Here is a 19,516-nt window from a genome sequence, read left to right on the forward strand (position 1 = left end):
TTATTACTAGGGTATCTGCTGGGTCAGTTGTCCCTGAGATGGTCTTTTAAAAAACCCTGCACCTGGCAGGGTCTAGGTAAGGGTGGCGACAGGAAGCCAGGGTGCAGCAGCCTGAGGCCCTGTGTGTATCTGCACTGTTTAGGATTAGCAGTGAGCTCTCCCAGAACTAAGGATTTTCGGGCGGCCCAAGAGAAAGTCTAGGAAGAGAGAGACAAAAATGAAGATCAAATACCCTGCCATGGGTGGCACAGTGGTTCACACCTGTGTCAGTGCTCCAGAGGCTGAGGCAGGGGCATCACCGAAAGTTCGAGGTCAGCGGGGGCCACAGAGCAGGACCCTGTTTCAAAAACAAAGCCTTCCCAACAAACAACAAAACAAAACACCCCGCCGTGAACAGAAACGTGAACTAAGGTTAGTCAGGGAATTGAGAGGCTACAACTGTACAATAGTTATGGGTTCACACTCCAGGTAGGAAGGACTTTCTGGCCACACCCATCCCTCTTGCAAGACTTGCTAAGAAGCTAGGGACAGGAAACACCAGACACACATGACAGCTCTGATGACTATAAAGCTTCTGCCGGGTGTTCCAGAAATCAAGACCACAACACATAACCATCACTGGCCCAAAGGTGAAGAGATGTAACTATTACATTTCCACGGGTTTGAGGTCAAGCAGCTTGTCTTTTTCCCCTGCAGAAACAAGAGTAGGTGCTGAACATATATAAGCAGTAGAGGCAGGAAGGTCAGAGGGGGATAAATAGAAGATTTGCAGTCCTCCCCCAGCCCCCTCTCGATCAGCAAATCTCAAATAAGGGGTTATCCATTGTCCAGGGAACACCTCAAGCCATCTCCACAATCTCCTGCCGAACCACCCGGTGTCCACCAGGGGTGCTGGGGTGGAGGGCAATGCGTTTCTCTGTCGGTGATTACCAGAGTCGCAGGCGTGGAAATTAGGCCACCAATAGGGCAGAGGGAAAAGCCCCCACCTCGGCCCCTGCGCTGTGGGAAAGCGAAGGCCGAAGGGGCTGCGGGGCTCGGCTGCAGGCCCAGCCTGAGGCTCGCTCTCCGGTCGCACTCCTCTTCCCTTCCCACTCCCTCTCGGTCCCCGCGGGCGGGCGCGTGCGGCCGGCGCTCCTGCAGAGGGAGCTGTGCGCCGGATCTAGCTCGGGCACGGCGAGTCCGCTCCCTCTTGCCGCTGTTAGGCCCGCCCGCCAGGGAGGGGCTCGCGGCCGTGCCGACAGCTGCTTCCTGCCGGGCTCACATCCTCGCGCGGAGGCCACCAGGCTGGTCGTGAGCCCGTGGCCCAGAGCCATCCGTCCGTCCGTCTGCCCGCGTCCCGGCTCGCCCCGCGGCCAGCCCGGGCCTCGCGTCTGCGCCCGCAGCCCCTGCGCGCCCCGGCCATGCTGTCCTTCCAGTATCCCGACGTGTACCGCGACGAGACCTCCGTGAGTCCCCTGCCGCTCCCCGAGTCCCGGCAGCCGCCGCCAGCCGCGCCTCGCCCCTCTCCCCGCAGCCCCGCTCCCCTCGCCCCTCTCCTCCCCTCCCCTCCCCTCCCCCGGCCTTTGTCTGCACGAACCGGGCCGGGAGCGCGGTCTCCTCCCCGCCGCGGGGTCCGGGGGCGGCCTCTGTCGGGCTGTGGGAGCCGCCTGGCCGCTCCCTAACATCACTGGGGATCAAGGGCAGACGCCCGGGTAGGCATGGGCGCCGTGAGCGAGCGAGGAGACAGCAAGTGTCACTGCTTTTTGACTAGAGAAGCCTTTTGGTTTAAATATGGTGGTAGGAGAAAGTGTACAGTACTGTGTTTCCATGTGTTGGTCCATGTGTTGGTGTGAGATGATGCAAGATTGAAAAGCGAAAGCAAACTTTCAGAACTTAGAATGTTGACGTCCTCAGAGTTGGAGCTCATTCATTCGTTTTAAACCTAACCTGCCCTGGGCTGAGCGCAGGGTTTGGTTGCTGGAGGGCTGCAGAGGTGGAGAAGGCACAGCATGGGCCAGACTGACCCTTTTCAAAATGAGTAGGTTTTGCCTAGTGGGAGATGAGCTCGAGGTAGATGTTGAAATCCAGTGAGTGAAATTCTGGATAAACATCATTTTTGTGTGTGTGTAAAAATTAGGCTGGCATTATAAGAGCTGGACTGAATCCAAACATCGTGGTCATGATTCTCTTAGTACATTTCTCAGATTACTTGAGATAGAATTAGGGTAGAAGCATTTTTGTATAATAGTTTTTCTCCTGTTTGTATTGACCTTATTTAAACGGGAAGTCTGTACCCACTGTATTTGCACATTGGGGTAAAGGCTGCTGAGGTGTTAAAGGACATATTGTTGAGACTTCCAAGTGGCTCTGAGACTGTCGTGGTTTTTTGACCAGTGGCCATCAGGTTAACATGTTCCGCAGTCTGTTAAGCCGCTTGCTTATTACTTTCCCCCTAACAGTGCGAGAAGCTCTTCCTGTGGTCCAAAGGGTTGTTTCCCATGTGTATGGGAGGAAAGGGGTCCTGCTGGAACAAGAGAGGATGGATTAAGAAAGAAGGCCTGAGTGCTAGTTCTGGTTTTGTCACTCCTTGCTGGGGTCACTTTGATCTCTTCCCTGTTTTTGCACCTTATATATGGACTCTAGGGCTGACCATAGGGCTAAGTTGCTTGCTGTAGTAAGTTGTCATGCATCCATTCACACAAGGGTCTACTTCTGCAGCTTGCCAGGCCGTAGAACCAGCAAGGCAGGTAACTATCTTGTTTCTAGTTTTGACACTCGATTTTTTGGAATAAAAAATTATAAAGCACTACACTGTGATTTGATAAGTACAGTTGGGTGTTTGTTTTTTTTTAAATTTTTAAGGGAGGTTGCTTTTTGTTTAGTTTAACCCCACTCTGGGTACCAAAAACCCTGTAGTTCCTTTTTGTTTAACAATATCTGAAAGGGTTAGGTAGGAATTTTTTTTTTGGTACAGGGTCTCGAACTCGGGTCCTTGCGCTTGCGCAGCAGGCGGCGAAACTACTGAGCTAAATCCCTGGCCCTAGGTAGGAATTTTATGAAGACATCTAAAAGGTTTCAAATCATTAACTCAGAAGGTTGTGTTGTGGATTTTTTTTTTTTTTTTTTTGGTACGGAACTCGGGACCTTGTGATGGCGAGGCAGGCAGTGGAACCACTGAGCTAAATCCCCAGCCCTGTGGTGTGGATTTTAGTGCTCTTTAGTTTCTTCTCATCCAAAAAGTTCAAGATAACCCTAAGCCTCATGAGTGAGGGGATGTAGCCCAGGTCCAGCTTCTCTTTTGTGGCTCCTGGTGCATTTACACTGCCTTCTTAGCCTAAACACATCTTTTCCTGCAGCAAGGTTCTGGTTACTAATTACTAGGTTTAACTTATGCATTTGCTTAAATTGTAGCCTTTGGTTTGGAGGGTGGGTTTGTTTCCCACCAGCATGTGCTGGAGATTGCTATAGCTGTCTATCTTTCACTTGAGCATCTTTCAGCCACAGGCTCAGCAGTCTCCTGGGGAATTATGGAGTTGGAGCATGAAAGGTTTTTGGTGGAATCTGCCTTCCTGGGCAGAATTTGGAAACCATGGGTCTTCTTGGGGAGTGCCATTGACCATTCTATGTTCACATCAGTAAACTCAAGCCTGCCTCAGGGGGCTCATAGCTGATGGAAGGGTGCTGGGTGAGAGAACAGAGAAGAGACTAGGACTGATTTCCGTTAGGAGAAGGAGATAATTGAGCCTGGAGATTGCAAGTTGGATAAGGGAGAAAGGACTTTCCTGACAAGAAGACTGAAATAAAGCAAGTGTGGTCCTTTGTGGAAGGTGGGTTAGTAAGCAGGCTACTGTGATCATAGATGGGTAAGCTTGGATGGGGCTGGGAGGAGGACATGACCAGCTCTGATGGGTCTGCCTGCTGTGTGTTTGAGTCTACCCTTTCTCCTGAAGGTAAAATCTGAAACAGGATTAAGTAGTACTATATATCAGAGTCTCTATTTTAAAGCCTTTTGAAGTGAGGAATGGTTTGCAAACTTAGAATAATTAGATACTGTGTGAGTTGCATTTAAGTTATATAGCTATGTGAGATCATGCCATGTGTAAGGTATGGTCTTGTAAAAGAAAAATTGGGGGAGGGTCTGGGCTGTGGCTCCTGGGATTGTCCTAGAGAATCTGTTCCTCGTCCTGCTTAAAGATATCTTTTCAATAACTGACCTCAGTCGCCTTCAGATAATAGAGCCAGGTCTGGAAAACAGGGCTGTTTCCTAGATGGTAAATGCCATTTAGGGAGTCTGATCCACTGGGTTCTGAGATGGAGTCCACCTGCTGTTTTACACCTGACTTGGCTCACAAGCTGAGTGATAGAGCAGGGTGTTAGGTCCACAAGCTTTGGCACTAGCTATAGGTGGGTGGCAGCCCACGTGTAATCTCAAATGAGTTAATGTGGATGAAAACTATGGCACAATATTTAACTCATAGTACTTTCTGCATAAATAGTAAATCTGTTGGTCTTTACCTTTATAAACCTCTGAATTACATTTTGCAATCTGTTAAATAGGAATATCAACAACCCTCCTATAGGGATATTCAATAAATATTTATCACTTTGGGTCAGGCACTTTGTAACACCTTCACTTAATCATACAGTTAATGTGATTTCCAGTTAATTTTTCTACCCATCCAGGTATGGATGAGGCCATTTTTAAGGTGTCTGGTTGTGTGCCCACTGTGGGCATGTGGCCCAATCTTGTGGCTGGCATTGCTCCCTAAAATGTTGGATTGGAAGATCCTTTACAACTTAAAATTATTCTGATTTTGTATTGTCAGGGGAAAGAAAGTTGTTATTGTAAGCTATTTTATAACCACATCAAGGTATGTGAAATGTAAAAGACTTACAGATGAGAAGAAAAAAGTTTTCATTAAGTGGTGATCAGCTAAAGATTGAAAATTGGTGATTTAATGAAGACCTATCAGGAGAGATTTTACTCAGGTTTATGTCCCTTGTTCTTGTCAGCCAAATGTGAAAACAGTTTTAGAACTTTCCATCATATCTGCCCATCGATTGAGTTGTGCATTTCCCAGTTCTTTGACCTGGCATCAGAGAGGACAGACACAGAAACCTGGTCTGGTAGGCTGGGGAGATTGTTCTCACCTGACAGCGGCCATTGCTGGAACTTTGATGATGTTGAAATGTTCCTTTTTTAGGAGCGTGTACTTTTTCTAAAGAGTAGCTCTAAGTATTCTGGTATTTAGAACGAAGCAAGGAAGAGACAGATTAAAAATTCATCTGAGATAGAAGTAATTTTCCAGACAGTCTGTGTACAAGGAAGCCATAACCAGAATGTTAGAATCTTTCACAGACTTGATTGGAAAGACGTTGTCAACATGGTTTCAATTAATAGGATTAATCTTGATCATGTGGGGCAGAGAGGTTTCTTAATGGTTTTCTTTTGGATAATTTCTTTAGGCAGAGTGGTGACAAGCTGACCCACTTGTCCTTCCAGTTCCCTCAACTATTTACTGAAGCCAAGCCCCAGAATTTGTGCAATCAGAAGTTCCAGGTGGCAGCTGCAGAAATCTTCCCCTCAAATAGGCTCTTTTCACGTAAAGATATTTATTTCTTCAAATATTAGGATAGTCTAAATGTGGGATGCTTTTGTGTCTTCCTGTTGTAAACAATAAAAAAAGGCATTTCGTAGTAGTATGTAAAAAGGAAAACATTTTAGTGTAAAAATGTTTTAATTACATGTAGGTTAGCTTTTTTAGCTGGTCACAGAATCATACTGCATATTCATTAACTTTTTGGGGGGGTGATTTAGACTTAAAAACAAAACAGATCTTATGCTGTGTTGAAGAGACACTTTCTAATCGTGGGCAGGCTGAGCAAGGACAGGAACATAAGTACACATACAGTGGCTCCCTCCCAGGCTCTCTTTCTGGCGTGCCCACTGCATTGTGTCCTTCTGAACTTGGCGCCTGACAAAACATTTTCAAGTTTCTTTAGCACAGTGGCAGCCCTCTGTTTTGTGTTGTACAGACAAAGCCCTTTCCCATTCTGACCTTTCATCTGTCTTCCCTCTCCAATGAAAACATTCTTTTCAGGAAGAATGTCTTGACACCTTTGAGAACCTGCCAGTTTTGGTTCTTGTAATTTGGGCAGACATGTTGCCAATGAGCCAATTAGTATTTTTGTCTGTCTCTTTCCTATTTCCCTATCGCTTTCAGAAAATATTCATTTTAATTTCGTTTATTTTGTCTTTCACAGGTACAAGATTATCACGGGCATAAAATTTGTGACCCTTATGCTTGGCTTGAAGACCCTGACAGTGAACAGACAAAGGTAATTTGGCCTTATAATTAAAGATGAGCAACCATTAATAGTCAGCACCAAATTCTAGACATCAGTGACCATGGCTTTTGCTTCCTGCTGTCTCCCTGTGTTTTCTGCTACTGGACAGAGTATATACTTGTTGGTAACGCCACTTTTTGTCAAATGATTCATAGGAAAAAAAGACAAATGAATGTTTTAGTCTCCAGAAAAAAAACTAGGTACAGAGTAATGTTTATGGTTTGTAGTGACACCAAAGAACCAAGTTTTTGAAAGCATTATAAGGAAAGGTAGAAAGAAAACTGATTTTACTAGAGCAAACTGATGTGAAGGAAAATATGCCCAATACAGTTTTTTTTTCCCAGAAGAAAGAAAATCTTATATATTGTCCAAATATCAGGTCTTGAAAACCAAATGCTATTCTTGGTTACTTATTGATTTTAACATGACAGGTAAATAAAAATGAAATTATAAATATAAGAGAATTTTATATTTTATAGAAGTAAGGGGTGGAGGAGAAAATTTTCTGTTCTGTCTAAAAACATATAAAACTTTCTATTCTTTTGAAGAAGCATGTAGTAGTTCAAGAGTTCAGCAAAGTCTCGTTTCATTAATGAAGCTGCCCCTAAGTGCTATGTTCCCATGGATATTTTTTCCCTCCTTCCAGTGTATCTTATCACTTTATATACTTTACATAGTTAATTAAATTTAATTGGGAAGGGGAGTAATGTTCCACAAATTCATCTCAAGTTCTTTGACTTTTATTTATAAGTATACTGCATGTTACTTTAGTACATAAGAACATGTACACTATTTCTAGTATCTTCATCATTCTCTATATGAGCTTTTTTAGAGTCTGAGTACATTTGCTATTTGAAAAAAGAAAAGGTCAAATGCTCTTCAGACCTGCAGCCTCCAAAAAGTTGTGCTTTCGCTGCTTGGTACCTCGGGGCCCTTGCCACCATCTACACCAGTCTTCCTTGGAGAATTCAGATTTCCAAGACTGTTCAGATCTGCCATGCACCTGGCTGGAGGAATTAAGATCCCCCTGTCTTGACAAGAAAAGGAGTAGGGCAACTAGCTTAGCCAGGACATGTTGATGTGTGGCAGAGGAGAAAGTGGAGGAAGACCTTCCTTCTACTGGAGAAAATTTCACAGCCATCTCTTCCTTCTGTGCTGTGGACTGGCTTACCTGCTTTCCTGTCTGTCATCCTCACCTGTTTGTCACAACTAGCATCTTCTCCTTCATCCATTGTGGAAGCTTTTATAGCTTCTTCCTTAGCTTTTGTCCCTGAAGTAAGCACTGCTGTTGAGATTTTCTAATGATCTGCACTTCTAGCTACAATCCTATATTTTCTCTACCCTAACTCCCTTCCAGAAAGACAGAGGTCTCATGGATGAGAATGCCTGATATTTGGGTTCAAACTATTTCTTCTAAGAAGCATTGAGTTATAAAAGTAAATGGGTAGAAACTCCAAGGTGAGGAGCAGATGTGTATCTTTGGGAATGGTGAAGGCTCTGGTTCTGCAGATAAGGTCAGCAACAGAGGGAACAGGTGAGATTGTTTTTTACCCTCATTGGCCACAAATGACCTTCATAGTTCAGCATTGGACTGACCTGAGACCCAAGGGATTGAACCTGAGAAAGGTGGGTCATAGGTAGCTGTGTATCCTGTAGTGGGCAGAAGCTACCAGAGAAGAAAATGAACTTCCTTTGCATCCCTTGGAAAATTACCTCAAAGACATGATGATTTCTTTGCCTGAGATGTTGGGTACAACTTTGATTTCTGCAGACTCTGCTCGTGATTGAGTGATTCAGCAGTATCACAGTGACCCAGATTTAGTTTATGTGTTGACTGTGACAGGTCCCATGGATGGAAAGCAACTTATTAGTGAATATTAAGCTTCTAATTAGTGCATGAAACTTTGTTAGTGATACTACATTAAGCCCTGATAGAAGCTAATGTTGGAGGGTACACTTTTTATAGTATACATTTATTATTGGATGTGCATGCTCTATCTCATTTAATTCTCAAACTTAGAAGTAAATCTTTTTATCTTGCCCACTTTACAGATGAAGAGATTGAGGTACTAAGTGATTAACTTGCCCAAGGTCATTCATCTAGTGAGTGAATACCCTGGAGTGGAAGTCAAGTAGCCCAGAAACTATTTCTAGGGTTACACTAAGAAATGAAAGTAGGGGTCTGTTACTATGGCAAATGCTTGTAAACCTGCTACTTGGGAGGCTGAGGTAGGCAGATCCCAAATTCAGGGCTAGTCTAGGCAAGTTGGTGAGACTCTGCCTCAAAAATAAAGAAATAAAATAAGAGCAAAAAGACTCAGTGCCAGGGGCTGATCAGACCCTCGGATACCTGTGGAGGAGGGGGTGACAGGGAATAAAGAGAGACAGACATATTCAAGGTATAAGGGGGACCAGGAGGAGGATGCCTCTAATGGACAATAAACTCTGTGGTTGACCCACTTTTATTAGCCAGCAAGAAGCTCAGGGGGAGGGGTTATGTACTTTTCCTGAAACAGTGACTGCAGTAAGAATGGGGCAGTAAAAAATGAGGAACAAGTTAATCCTCACAAAGGGAACAAGTTAATGGGGAATTAAGTCTTTCCCCATACCTAGATTCCTGCAGTCTTTTTGTATTATTCTCAGCAGATATTATCTTGCTTAGGAGCTATGATTATGAGCTTTCCCCATACAGCCAGGAAACATGCAGCCTCCCACGTATTTCCTTATTCCTAAAGCAAGTGACACTGGCCTCAAGACTGCGGCACCTAAGTTGAGTAGCCTGGTCCCCAGCAACTGGTTTGTAATAGCTTTGGGTATGTAGACTACAGGGTTTATTCATGTCTGTGTCTGGACCCTGGGCCAGTCCCCAGCCCCAGGCTAACCTGTTCAGACAGCCTGCTATAGGTGTTGGGGTGTATAGCTTGTAACTTCCCTCTGCATCCTATGACCTACCTTATACTTCTCTAAACAAGCTTGTCAATGGGGGCATTGAATCATCTGGGCTTGAATGGGTTAAACTTCATTCTTAGATCAAAAAGTTGGGTGTGTTTTTGTTTTCTTTCTTTTGGGGCGGAGGGGGGAGTGTGCAGGGGAATGCTGGGGATTGAACCCACAGCCTGGTGCGTGCTTAGCAGGTGCTCTACCACTGAGCTACACCCTCAGCCCTCCAAGGTATGTTTTTGTCTTGTCTTGTCTTGTCTTTTTTGAGTCAGGATCTTCCTGTGTAGCTAGCCTTGAAGTTAACTCTGCAGTCCAGGCTGGTATCAAACTCAAGGCCATCCTCCTGCCTGAGACTCCTCTGAGTGCTGAGATTATAGATGTGCCACCATGCCCAGCATAAGGTGTGTGGGGTTTTTTTGTTGTTGTTTTTTTTTTTTTGTACCAGGGATTGAACTCAGGACCTTGTTGCTTGGGAGGCAGGTGTGTTTTTTTAATAAGGAAAAATACAGCACAAATGATTTTCTACCCATGGTCCTAAAAGCGTATCTACAAAAGTATGTTAGCCAAACCTTGGTATGAAGAGAAAAATGTTTCTATATCTTCCAAAACAAAGAAAAAGCTGTTTGTTAAATTTTCAATAATAAGTCAGAAGTGTGAACCCTTTGTAGCTCTTTTATACTGAGTTTAGAAATGCTACCAGTTTTGACAGTGCGTAGTATTTAAAGCTTTATCTTTTACAAATGAATGTCAGAGCACACTTGTAACTTCAAAAATTCTCAAAAACATAGGCTGGAGGGGGGAGGGGTAGAATCTGGGTGAATTTTCAAACTGTCGGGAACTGTATATCCCTATTTATAGCAGATATTCCAAATTATAGATCACACATGACTCATTTGATTCACTGAAGCAGATCTAACCCTGATAGGAGAATTTAACAGGTGTTTTGTAAAGAAGAAGCAGTAGACCAGCACTGCCCAATAAATACATAATGTACTTTGCAGCATGTATATACCAAAACTGGAATGATACAAAGAAAATTAGCATAACCCCTCTGCAAGGATGCCATGCAAATCTGTGAAGAATTCCATGTTGTTTAAAAAAAGGTGCATAATGCATGTGTAATTTAAATTATTCTGAGCCACATTAAAAAATGTAGGAAGTGGAATAAATTCCAGTTATACATTTTATTTAATTGAGTATATGCAAATAATTTCTACATAGTCAATGTAAAATATTAACATATTTATTTTTTCCAACTGAATTTTCAAAATCTAAGATGTATTTTATACTTACTGCTCGTGTGAGTACAGATCAGCTATTTGTCAGTATGTGGGAGCCAACATGTGGCTAATGACTAATGTGTTGGATAATGAAGATATCAAATCTTTCTTTCATTTTTCTTTTTTTCTGGTACTGGGGATCGAACTCAGGACCTTGTGCTTGCGAGGCAGGCTGCAGAGCCACTGAGCTACAGGTGTAAAAAATATAAATAAAAATTGGTAGCTTAACACAATTTATCTCAGGAATTCAAGAACAGTTTAATGTTAATATAAATAAATTCTATAAAGTCACATAGCTATCCTAGTTGATTAAAATTAAATTAAAATTAAAAATTAAAAGAATAACTGCTTGAACAAGATGACAAATATCTTGCAAAGTGACAACTTAAACAAGAGGCTAGAATGTTCCCTGTCAGTGTTATTTTTATATGTCTTGCAAAGCTTTGACCAATACAGTAAAACAAGAACCAAAATTTGGTACAGGAGAAAATAAAATCATCATTAATGATGATGCACTCATGTGTCTAGAAAACCCAAGGGAAATAATTGAAAACTTACTAGAATGAGTGAGTTCAGTAAAGTGACTAGGTATAAAATAAATATAAAATCAGCAGTACTTGTATATACCATCAGTAATGAAAAAAACCCATTTGATAGCAACAACAAGTAGATATCTGAGAATGAAGATTTCAAGCCCACTGGAAGGGTAATAGTGTCACTGTCACACACAGGAAGATCTAGGGCTGGGGATATGCAGTGGCTCACTGGTAGAGTACTTACAGCTAGCATGCGTAGGGCCCTTAGTTAATCCCCAGCACTACATTTAAAAAAGAAAAAGAAAAATAGAAGACGATCTAGAAAAAAATCTGGTTTGTATCATTTGTAGTAGTGAAAAACTGAAGTAATCATTTCCAACAATAATTAAGTCATTGCACATAATGTAACTTATTGATGAAACACCATGAATATATTAACAGGTTGGGTTATAATACTTGCTTACTAACGTGAAATGGTGTGTATAGTTGAACATTAAGAAGGTACAAGATTACAGTGTTCCAGATGATTATTACTTTAAATGAATACCTTTGTGAAACGTATGCTGGAAGAATCAATATAGAAACAAACTAAACACCAAGAGTTAAATGAAGGAAAAGCTCTAGATTAAAAACATTTTAGATTCTAAGTGTGATATGCTCTACCCCAATGTCTTAGTAACTCAAGCCTCCAATCTACTAACAAGGCTCTGATAATGTCCCTCCCTTCTCGGACAGTAATGTGCATGTGGCGGACTTTATAATCTTAGCATCTTAAATTTCTCTGTGGTCTGGGTACTTTCTTCCCATAGCAAATGTCCAAGGGGAGCTGCAGGGACTTGAGTTACCAAGACACTGGGATAAAACAAAACCAGTGTCTTTCCTTGGCAGAGAAGATTTAAATGTTAAAGGACTTCTGATCCTCTCTAGGATTTTTAAATATCCTAGGATTTCTCTAGATATTTTGTAATTTCACAGAGGTAGTGGAGAACAAAGTTTAGGGAGATAAACTCTTTTCTCTGGTGGCCTTCCTTGCCTATGCTGCAGTCAGTTTTCTGTTGCTTGCTTGCTTTTGCTCCCCCTCGCCCTGCAAGGACTCTCGGGCCTTTGGAGTTCGTGTACATTACTCTCATCCAGCATCTCAGATCCTGGGGGGATATTAGGATTTATTCTTCCTTCCCTCTTCACCCATGTGCTGCCAGTCAGTCCACATTGCATCCTTTGCTCCCCTTCCTGATAAACTCTTCTCTTATCTGGCTGGCTTTTGCCACTGCAAGTTCCGGGTAGAAGCAACATCCTTGCAACCTTCATCTCGCTGTCTTACCCCGCTTTATTGTGCCTTCATGCTCATAGTTGAATATTCTAGGAGTTGTTACTGAGTTACTGAAGAAGACATATACAGAGAAAGGAGACATTTTGAGGGGGAGGGGGGACCTTAATTGTGATGAACTGATGAGTTGGGCTTTGTCTGGAATTCTGTTCTGGCAACTCTGCCTCTGTTGTTATACTAGTTAACTAAATGTAGACTATCAGCTCTATATATTTGATGACTAGTTGTTGTTTTTTTCTTTGAGAGCTGCCTTGGGCAGAATGAGAAAAAGAACAACTTCATTTTCTTCATGTTTCCTGAGAGAATTAGTAAAGAACTGAAAAACTGAAAAAACTTTCATATATAATCACTTGTTCTAAAACAAGAAGATAAAGTTGCTATTTGTTTCAGAGAGGACCAAAGGAATATACACTGTAGGTCTCCTTTTCTGGGACATTATGTGCTCTCCCTTCCCATTCTCCCATTGACTGAGTGGTTAAAGGTGGCCCCATTACATCAGCTGGCAGAGAAGTAGAACAGAAATAATTGGATTTTGCAGAGTAAGAAACCTGAAAATGTCTCCTCTTCCCTTGTCTCAACACTCTTTCTTTCTTGGCAGGGGAGAGTTAGATGTTAAAGGACCGATCATCTCTAGGGTATTTAATAACCTAGGATTTCTATGAAGATATTTTATCATTTCATAGAGGTCAGTGGAGTACAAAGCTCAGGGAGATAAACACCTGCTTTCACTGGCACCCTTCCTTTTCTGTCCCCAAATCAGTGTTCTGTTGCTTGCTTACTTTTGTTTTTGTTTTTTGTCCTTTAAACTTAACCCTAGGTGTGTGTAGCAAGTTTTTGCTTGGTTCTGGTGTAGCTAGGCCAGGGCCTCCCTGTACCTGTGTTTTCCCTAGCATGGATCCACGGTCATCTCTGGAGGAGCTCTGGTTGAGGTAGGTGAATTGAGGTTCCTCTGATTGCCTCTCCCAGTGAGGCAGCTGCACTGTCAGGCTAAAGGAGAAGCAGGAGATTGGAATCTTCCTTCCAGGACTTCCAGGACCACTAAGAGGTGGTATGTGTCTCGAGGCCAAGAGATGCCCATTAAAGCTTATTGGTGGAGCTGCAGAACCCCAGACATCAAAGGTATTAAAATCTTGTTTAGGTTTACTGTGTTCTTTGAAGGCTTTACGACAGACCAGGAATATCCTCTTTGTAGATCTTTATACTATGATGATACTCTCCTTTGATGCTGCTTCTATGTTGATGTTGGAGTATTTGCCAGATGGGGTCAGGGGTCAGAAGTCACAACTTGTAGTCCATGGTCTTCTATTTTATTCTATGGATATGAGCTGTCTAATCTGAGATTCATTTTCTTCATTTATAAGAAGAGTAAAATCCTGAGCTTTCATTTAGCTATAAGGCATAACAACGTTCATGTGAGAAAATGTGTGTTAAATCCTTTTTGCATGTAATGAAGATGCTGTTTGGTATTAAATGTATTGGGATACAGACCTTCCAACACTTTCCCCCTAGCTGCTCAGAATATTGAACTTCAAAGACTCATCTTTTTATTTCATTCACAAAAGTTAGCTGGATTTTCCTTTTGAGTTCTAGGTTTTACACACACACACACACACACACACACACACGCACACAGACACATGCTCACCATTGATTTTTGAACGGAACTGTGACTTGTAAGTATGGTTTCATTATGTGGGGATTAAACTAGTCCAAAGACCACCTTCAGGCTCTTGGTTAGCATCTTTTTAAATTGCTACCTTGTGAATCCAACCTTTGAGGCTGGCCTGTGAAAACACCCTTCCATCCATTCATTACTATATATTGCCCCATATTATCTCAGCCTCCAGGACTTTTTATGTCTCAAATATTGCGTTACCTCCTGTGGGACTATTGAACCTTATTACAGTGTGTAAGCATACATCTCATAAACCCAAACTTGAAATATGTATTTAGGGGACAAATTCCTTTTGATGTCTGGATGGGATCATTGTCAAAGGTATGAGGAAATTGCTGATGCCAAGTCACTCATCTCTTCTAAGCATTTCTTTCCCCCTTTTTAAAAAATCTCCTTTCTCTTGTTGTCTGTAGCAGAATTTTTGATGGAAGCAGCAGAAACTGATCCTTGCCAAGTTAGGCAAACAGGGAATTTATGGCAAGGATATAAGGGCAGCTCCTGGGATGGCCAGGCACGGGACAGGCAGGAACCAGATACCTTCTAAGGCTCTAAGGCTGGAAGTCCCACTTTGCACCCAACACTGCTAATGGCGTAGTGATTTCCTTGTTCAAGTGACCTGTGTCCCTTGTTCAAGGGACCTGTGTGCCCAGAGAGGGACTCTTGATTGAGCAAGCTCCAAACATTTGCTCACTCTGTGGGTGTACTGCTGCAGTCATATAAAAGATTTAGTAAAGTCCCCAGGGACTCTCTTTCAAGCCTGTAGTAGCAGGACAGCTGCCTGGATTTTACATCCCACTTAAAAGGGAAGGAGAGTTGATGCTGGCTGTCCCAAAGGCCACAGGAATACTAATCTCATTCTCTCTCCATATGTACTTCAATAACTTCCATTCCCTTGCTTCAATCTTCTGTCCTCAGTTTACCTTGTGTTCCCTCTGCCAGGTATTAAATTAAATGATGCAGGTGAGCTGTCATAAAACAGACAGATGTGGTGCATGCCAGCACGGAATTTACATGGTAGCCTGGGAAGACAAAAGATTCCAAATGGCCAAACCATTTCCGCTTGTGCCATCAGACATCAGTGCCAAGAGGAGGCTGAGCTGCATCTTGAGAAAAGGCTGGGACTCCTGTCTCATTGGTTTACTTCTGAGGAAAACTCCATTTTAGAAAGTCAGACCCTAAACCGCTGATGAAATGCTTTATACTTATGTACACTTAACACTGATATTTTCCTTGCAGGGACAATTTCTCAGCTTTGGTTTCAATTATCTACAATATTTCTTTGAGAAACGCTGGCATCAGATATAGACTCTTCAGGAAAACAGTTGTTAAGTAACTACTGACTACAGCTGGGGCTGCAGCTCAGTGGTAGAACAGGTGCTTAGCATGCTTGAGGCCCTGGGTTCAATCTTCAGCACTAAAAGAAAACTAACAACTCAAGAGCAAAGATATGTCTGACTTCTCCCAACCTCTTTTTGTTTGTGTTTTTTAAAAGGTTTTTTTCATATTTAGTTGATTAAAATCCCATTTACTATGCTGTTCTGCCATGTCCATGGAGAAAGATCTCAGTCACAGAAATCACCCGGGACTCCTTATTAAAACCTCAGATCTCCAGGCTCCACTACTGGAGCACCTGATTTCAGTACAAATATCTGTTCCCACCCCTAGATAGTTCTTTTGATCTGGAACGTCTGGGAAAACTGCCATCCTTAGACATGAGAGAAAGATAATGATACCTTTGATTTATATAGGGCCTGTTTTCAAGGAGCTAAGTTGGAACGGTTGCCTCACTGTTATTTATAGTATCTTTGTACATGAGACTGTGCTTATGGCTCTAGTTTTTCTCATTGGAGGAACTCAAATCATGTGTCATAACGAAGACTTCTGGATTTGAATCCGTGATTCTCAGAGGCTCCCTTTCTGCTTCCATAAAGTCTCAGGCCTTTCTCCTTGTTTTTGTCCATGCTGATACCACCCTGGGTCCGGCGTGCATTCCCACCTGCCTGTAGCTTCATTCAGTGGCTTCTTAACTTGTCTCCCTTCTTCCAGACTTTTCTTTCTTATCTTGTTCCCTCCAGCAACTCACAAGAACCCTTAGAGATCTTGGAACCTGCTTTTTCATAGGAAGGAGATGATATGTAGTTGTTAAGTGAGTAACTTTAGAGGTAAAAAGACATGTTTGAATTCTACCTGCAAAGTTTTGTTAGAACGTGGTCATGTTTTTAGCTCCTGTAAGCTTCAAGTTTTCTGACTTGTATTTTAGAGAAAACCACCTCATATAGTTTTGATGAAAACTAAAGGATAGTGCCAGGCCCACAGTAAGTGCTTAGTAAATATTTACTGTTGCATTTACCACTGAGTGGTTTAAATAACATGGAAACTGTTTGCTTCTTTTTTTTTTTTTTTGGTCCCAGGGATCGAACTGAGGACCTTGTACTTGTGAGGCAGGCATGGCACAACTGAGCTAAATCCCCGGCTCTACTGTTTGCTTCTTGATAATTCCAAAGATCTAATCTTTAGAGCTGTCTGGGATTGGTTTTTTTATTGCAATTAATTCTCGGGCTCTTTTGCTTGTTTTATTCATGATTATTACTCATGATGATTTCTTTTGGGGGGATCAATTTTGGTTGTTTGTGTTTCTTTAGAAAATTATCCATTTCATTAAGGTTTTAAAATTTACTGGCATAGGGTTATATATAAATAGCAGTCTCTTAGAGTGGTTTTACTCTGTTTGTGGTTATGTCTCTTTGTCATTTCTCATTTTTCAGTACCTATGATTTCTCTCCCCTTAGAGCTCAGTTCAAGTGTATCTCTGCTCTGCTCTTCTCTTCTAGCAGTTCTGAATGTGGCACATGCCTGTAATCCCAGCTATTTAAAAGGCTAAGGCAGGAAGCCAAGTTTGAGGCCACCCTGGGCAGCTTTGCAAGACCTTGTCTCAAAATAAAAATTTAAAAGGCTGGAATATAGCTTGATGGTAGAGCATGAGGCCCTATGTTCAACCTAAATCTCACCAAAAAATAAAACAACAGAGCCAGATGTGATGGTGCATGCCTGTGATCCCAGCACTCAAGAGGCGAGGCAGGAAGAGCATCATGAGTTCAAGGCCAGCCTGAACTACAAAATGAGACCCTGTCTCAAAAAAATAAATCAAACAACAGTTCTTTAACTTATAAGTTACAGTTTTAAAATTTTCTAGTTTATTTCCTTTTCTATTTTTAAAACTTTTTTACTATAATGCTTAAATGTCACTTTTCTCATTTAATGATAAACCTCTTTAGTGTAGAGATGTGTTCAGGCTTCCCTAGGCAGCCCTTGGGCAAACTTCTGATTGGCTCCTCCTCCCAGCATTCCTCTAGTCATCCAGCCTCGCCTTGCTCAACAAACCAAGCTCCCTAGGAGAATGGTGTTAGGACTGTTGATTAGCAGTGCCTGAAACCCAGCTCAAGCTAGGTCATATGAGAAGAGCTGTGTGGCTGGCACTATTGGAGTCTGGCGTATCTATGTATTTAGGCATGTCTTGATCCACAACTGCGCATGGTATTTGTTCTTCTCCTCTCTTAGGTCATCTGTTTTCCTTGACCATGTTGTTTTCCAGTCACCTCTCCTGTGTGGTAGAGAAAGATGGGTCTTGTCTCTGTAGGTTTCACACATTCTTAAAGCTCCACTTCCTTCTAACAGTGTCATCTCTGTCCCTGAAAAAGCCTTCAGATTGCTTTGCTTGGGTTCATGACTACTTCATTGACTGGTGCTTGTAGAAAAGAATTGATGGAAACAACCTGCTGATAAAAATGAGCAGGGTTTACTTATAGGAAGACTGCGAATGGACTTAGAATAGGTAGAATACAGGTAATGGTGTCCACAGCATCTGCTAGATGGAGGTGCCGGCTGCAGGGCTTCAGATCTTCACTGAGCATGCATAGCGGCAGATGCTAAGGTCTGATGGAGAAAATGTAGACTTCAGACTCTCCAAAGGCATTAATGGTCACTTTCCAGATCCAGTCTTTTTATTTGAGTACAACACACCTCACTTGCCCCAGATGTTCCTCATTGTGTACAGTGTGATCACTGTCCTGTAGTATGTATGTGTGGCATATCTAGGCACGTACGTTCTCAGGCCTATTTCTTGTGCACTCCTGAATTAAATACTGCAGCACTAGGACAGGCCATGCTAATAAGCCTTTAGACAGTGGAGGCCTCCTCCTGCATGGATGCCCTGTTGGCCCTGGGTCTGGGCCAGGGGCAGAGTGATTACCCAGAAGAGGTAACATAGCCCTCTCCTACTCTATCTTCAGGGCCAGATACCAAAGATTTCAAAAGGAAACACATTTCTTTTGGTCTCATTCTGTGAATTGTAATGTGTGATGCTCTTATTTTTCTTATTTTCCAAGTATTCTTATTGTACTTTGGAGTCCCTCATTGATACAAAAATTATACAAGAAAGCATATATTTAATTTCTTAATGATTGGTTAATTTTGGATTTGAGGTACAAATTATTGCTTTTCTCACCGGGTTTCTGTTCAGTAGAGTGTCTTCCAACACTCACGTGCCTTCCCACCAGCTTGAATCACCGATGGTACATGTATGACTGTCCCTTGGGGTGGCATGGGACAGTCATGCATGTACAGTCATGAATGTGGTAAAATTTTAGCTTTGAATGGGCTTCCTGGTAATGACTAGTATTGAGAACAAAGCTTGACTGTAAAGTTGAGAGTTTCTGATTCCTCACCCTGATTGACAGTAAGTAGCCCCAGTGAGGGAACAAGTTAATTTACCCATTGGAAATGGGCCCACTTCAGGTTTGTACTGTTAAAAGACAAACCCCAAGGACTTGGGGCTCTTATTGATTGAATTAGGCATTTCTCCTTCTTGGGAATAAGTACAGTAGGTTTTGAGGCCAGGAAAAGAAAGGCACCTCACTTCCTTCAGATTCATGGTACTGTGGTCACAGCTGTCCTCCTCAGTTTAAACTGGGGTTTAAGTTTTCTTTGCTGTCTGAGGTACTACTGATTTTTGTTAATGTTCCATGAATACTGGAACACAAAGGACACTTTCCTTTACCAGGGAGTCCTGGTGTACCTTGGGAAGTACATTGTTTCAGCAGTCTGTAGTCTGAGTTTCTAGATGTGTTTTCTGGAGAGCAGCTGCTCTCATTCTTTCTGGCATGAGCTGTTCCCAGCCTTCTCTGTGACTGACTGTCCAGGCCCATTTCCCTCGGCCTGTGCTGGAAGCCCTGTCATCTTTTGGCTTCTTTTTCATGGAGGTATGCCTGACCTTGGAGAGTTAAGTTGCTTGTGAATTTTGCTAAAGCAAGAAGGGATCCAAATGCACTCACTGCCCCCTCACCTCTCTTAGCCTTTCACATAGGCTAGGGTTGGAATCTCTTGCTGGGCATCAACCACTTTTTCCACAAGCCCCCAGTAGTGGCTTTAACCA

General features: G+C 42.5%; 1 protein-coding gene and 1 non-coding gene across 3 annotated transcripts in view; both read left to right on the forward strand.

Annotated features, from left to right (window-relative positions):
• Positions 1-996: 996 nt before the first annotated feature.
• The window catches only part of Prep (prolyl endopeptidase), a 116,229-nt gene continuing 97,709 nt past the window's right edge, over positions 997-19,516 (forward strand). Inside the window, exons 1-2 of one of the 2 annotated variants that reach the window (XM_004875077.4) lie at positions 997-1,445; positions 6,244-6,318. In XM_004875077.4, coding sequence (XP_004875134.1) covers positions 1,401-1,445; positions 6,244-6,318 — 120 coding nt within the window. In that variant the 5' untranslated portion in view covers positions 997-1,400. Of the gene's footprint in view, positions 1,446-6,243; positions 6,319-9,544; positions 9,669-19,516 lie in introns of those variants that run through there. The other variant, XM_087187922.1, reaches the window with a different exon arrangement.
• LOC147824937 (U6 spliceosomal RNA) lies at positions 10,256-10,361 on the forward strand. The gene has a single exon (XR_015441593.1). It is a non-coding gene; the product is annotated as a U6 spliceosomal RNA (small nuclear RNA).

The sequence above is a fragment of the Heterocephalus glaber genome, unplaced genomic scaffold, assembly GCF_053883595.1.
Source record: "Heterocephalus glaber isolate CG9 unplaced genomic scaffold, H.glaber_assembly_v1.0 deba00001523, whole genome shotgun sequence".
Classification (NCBI taxonomy): Eukaryota; Metazoa; Chordata; class Mammalia; order Rodentia; family Bathyergidae; genus Heterocephalus; species Heterocephalus glaber.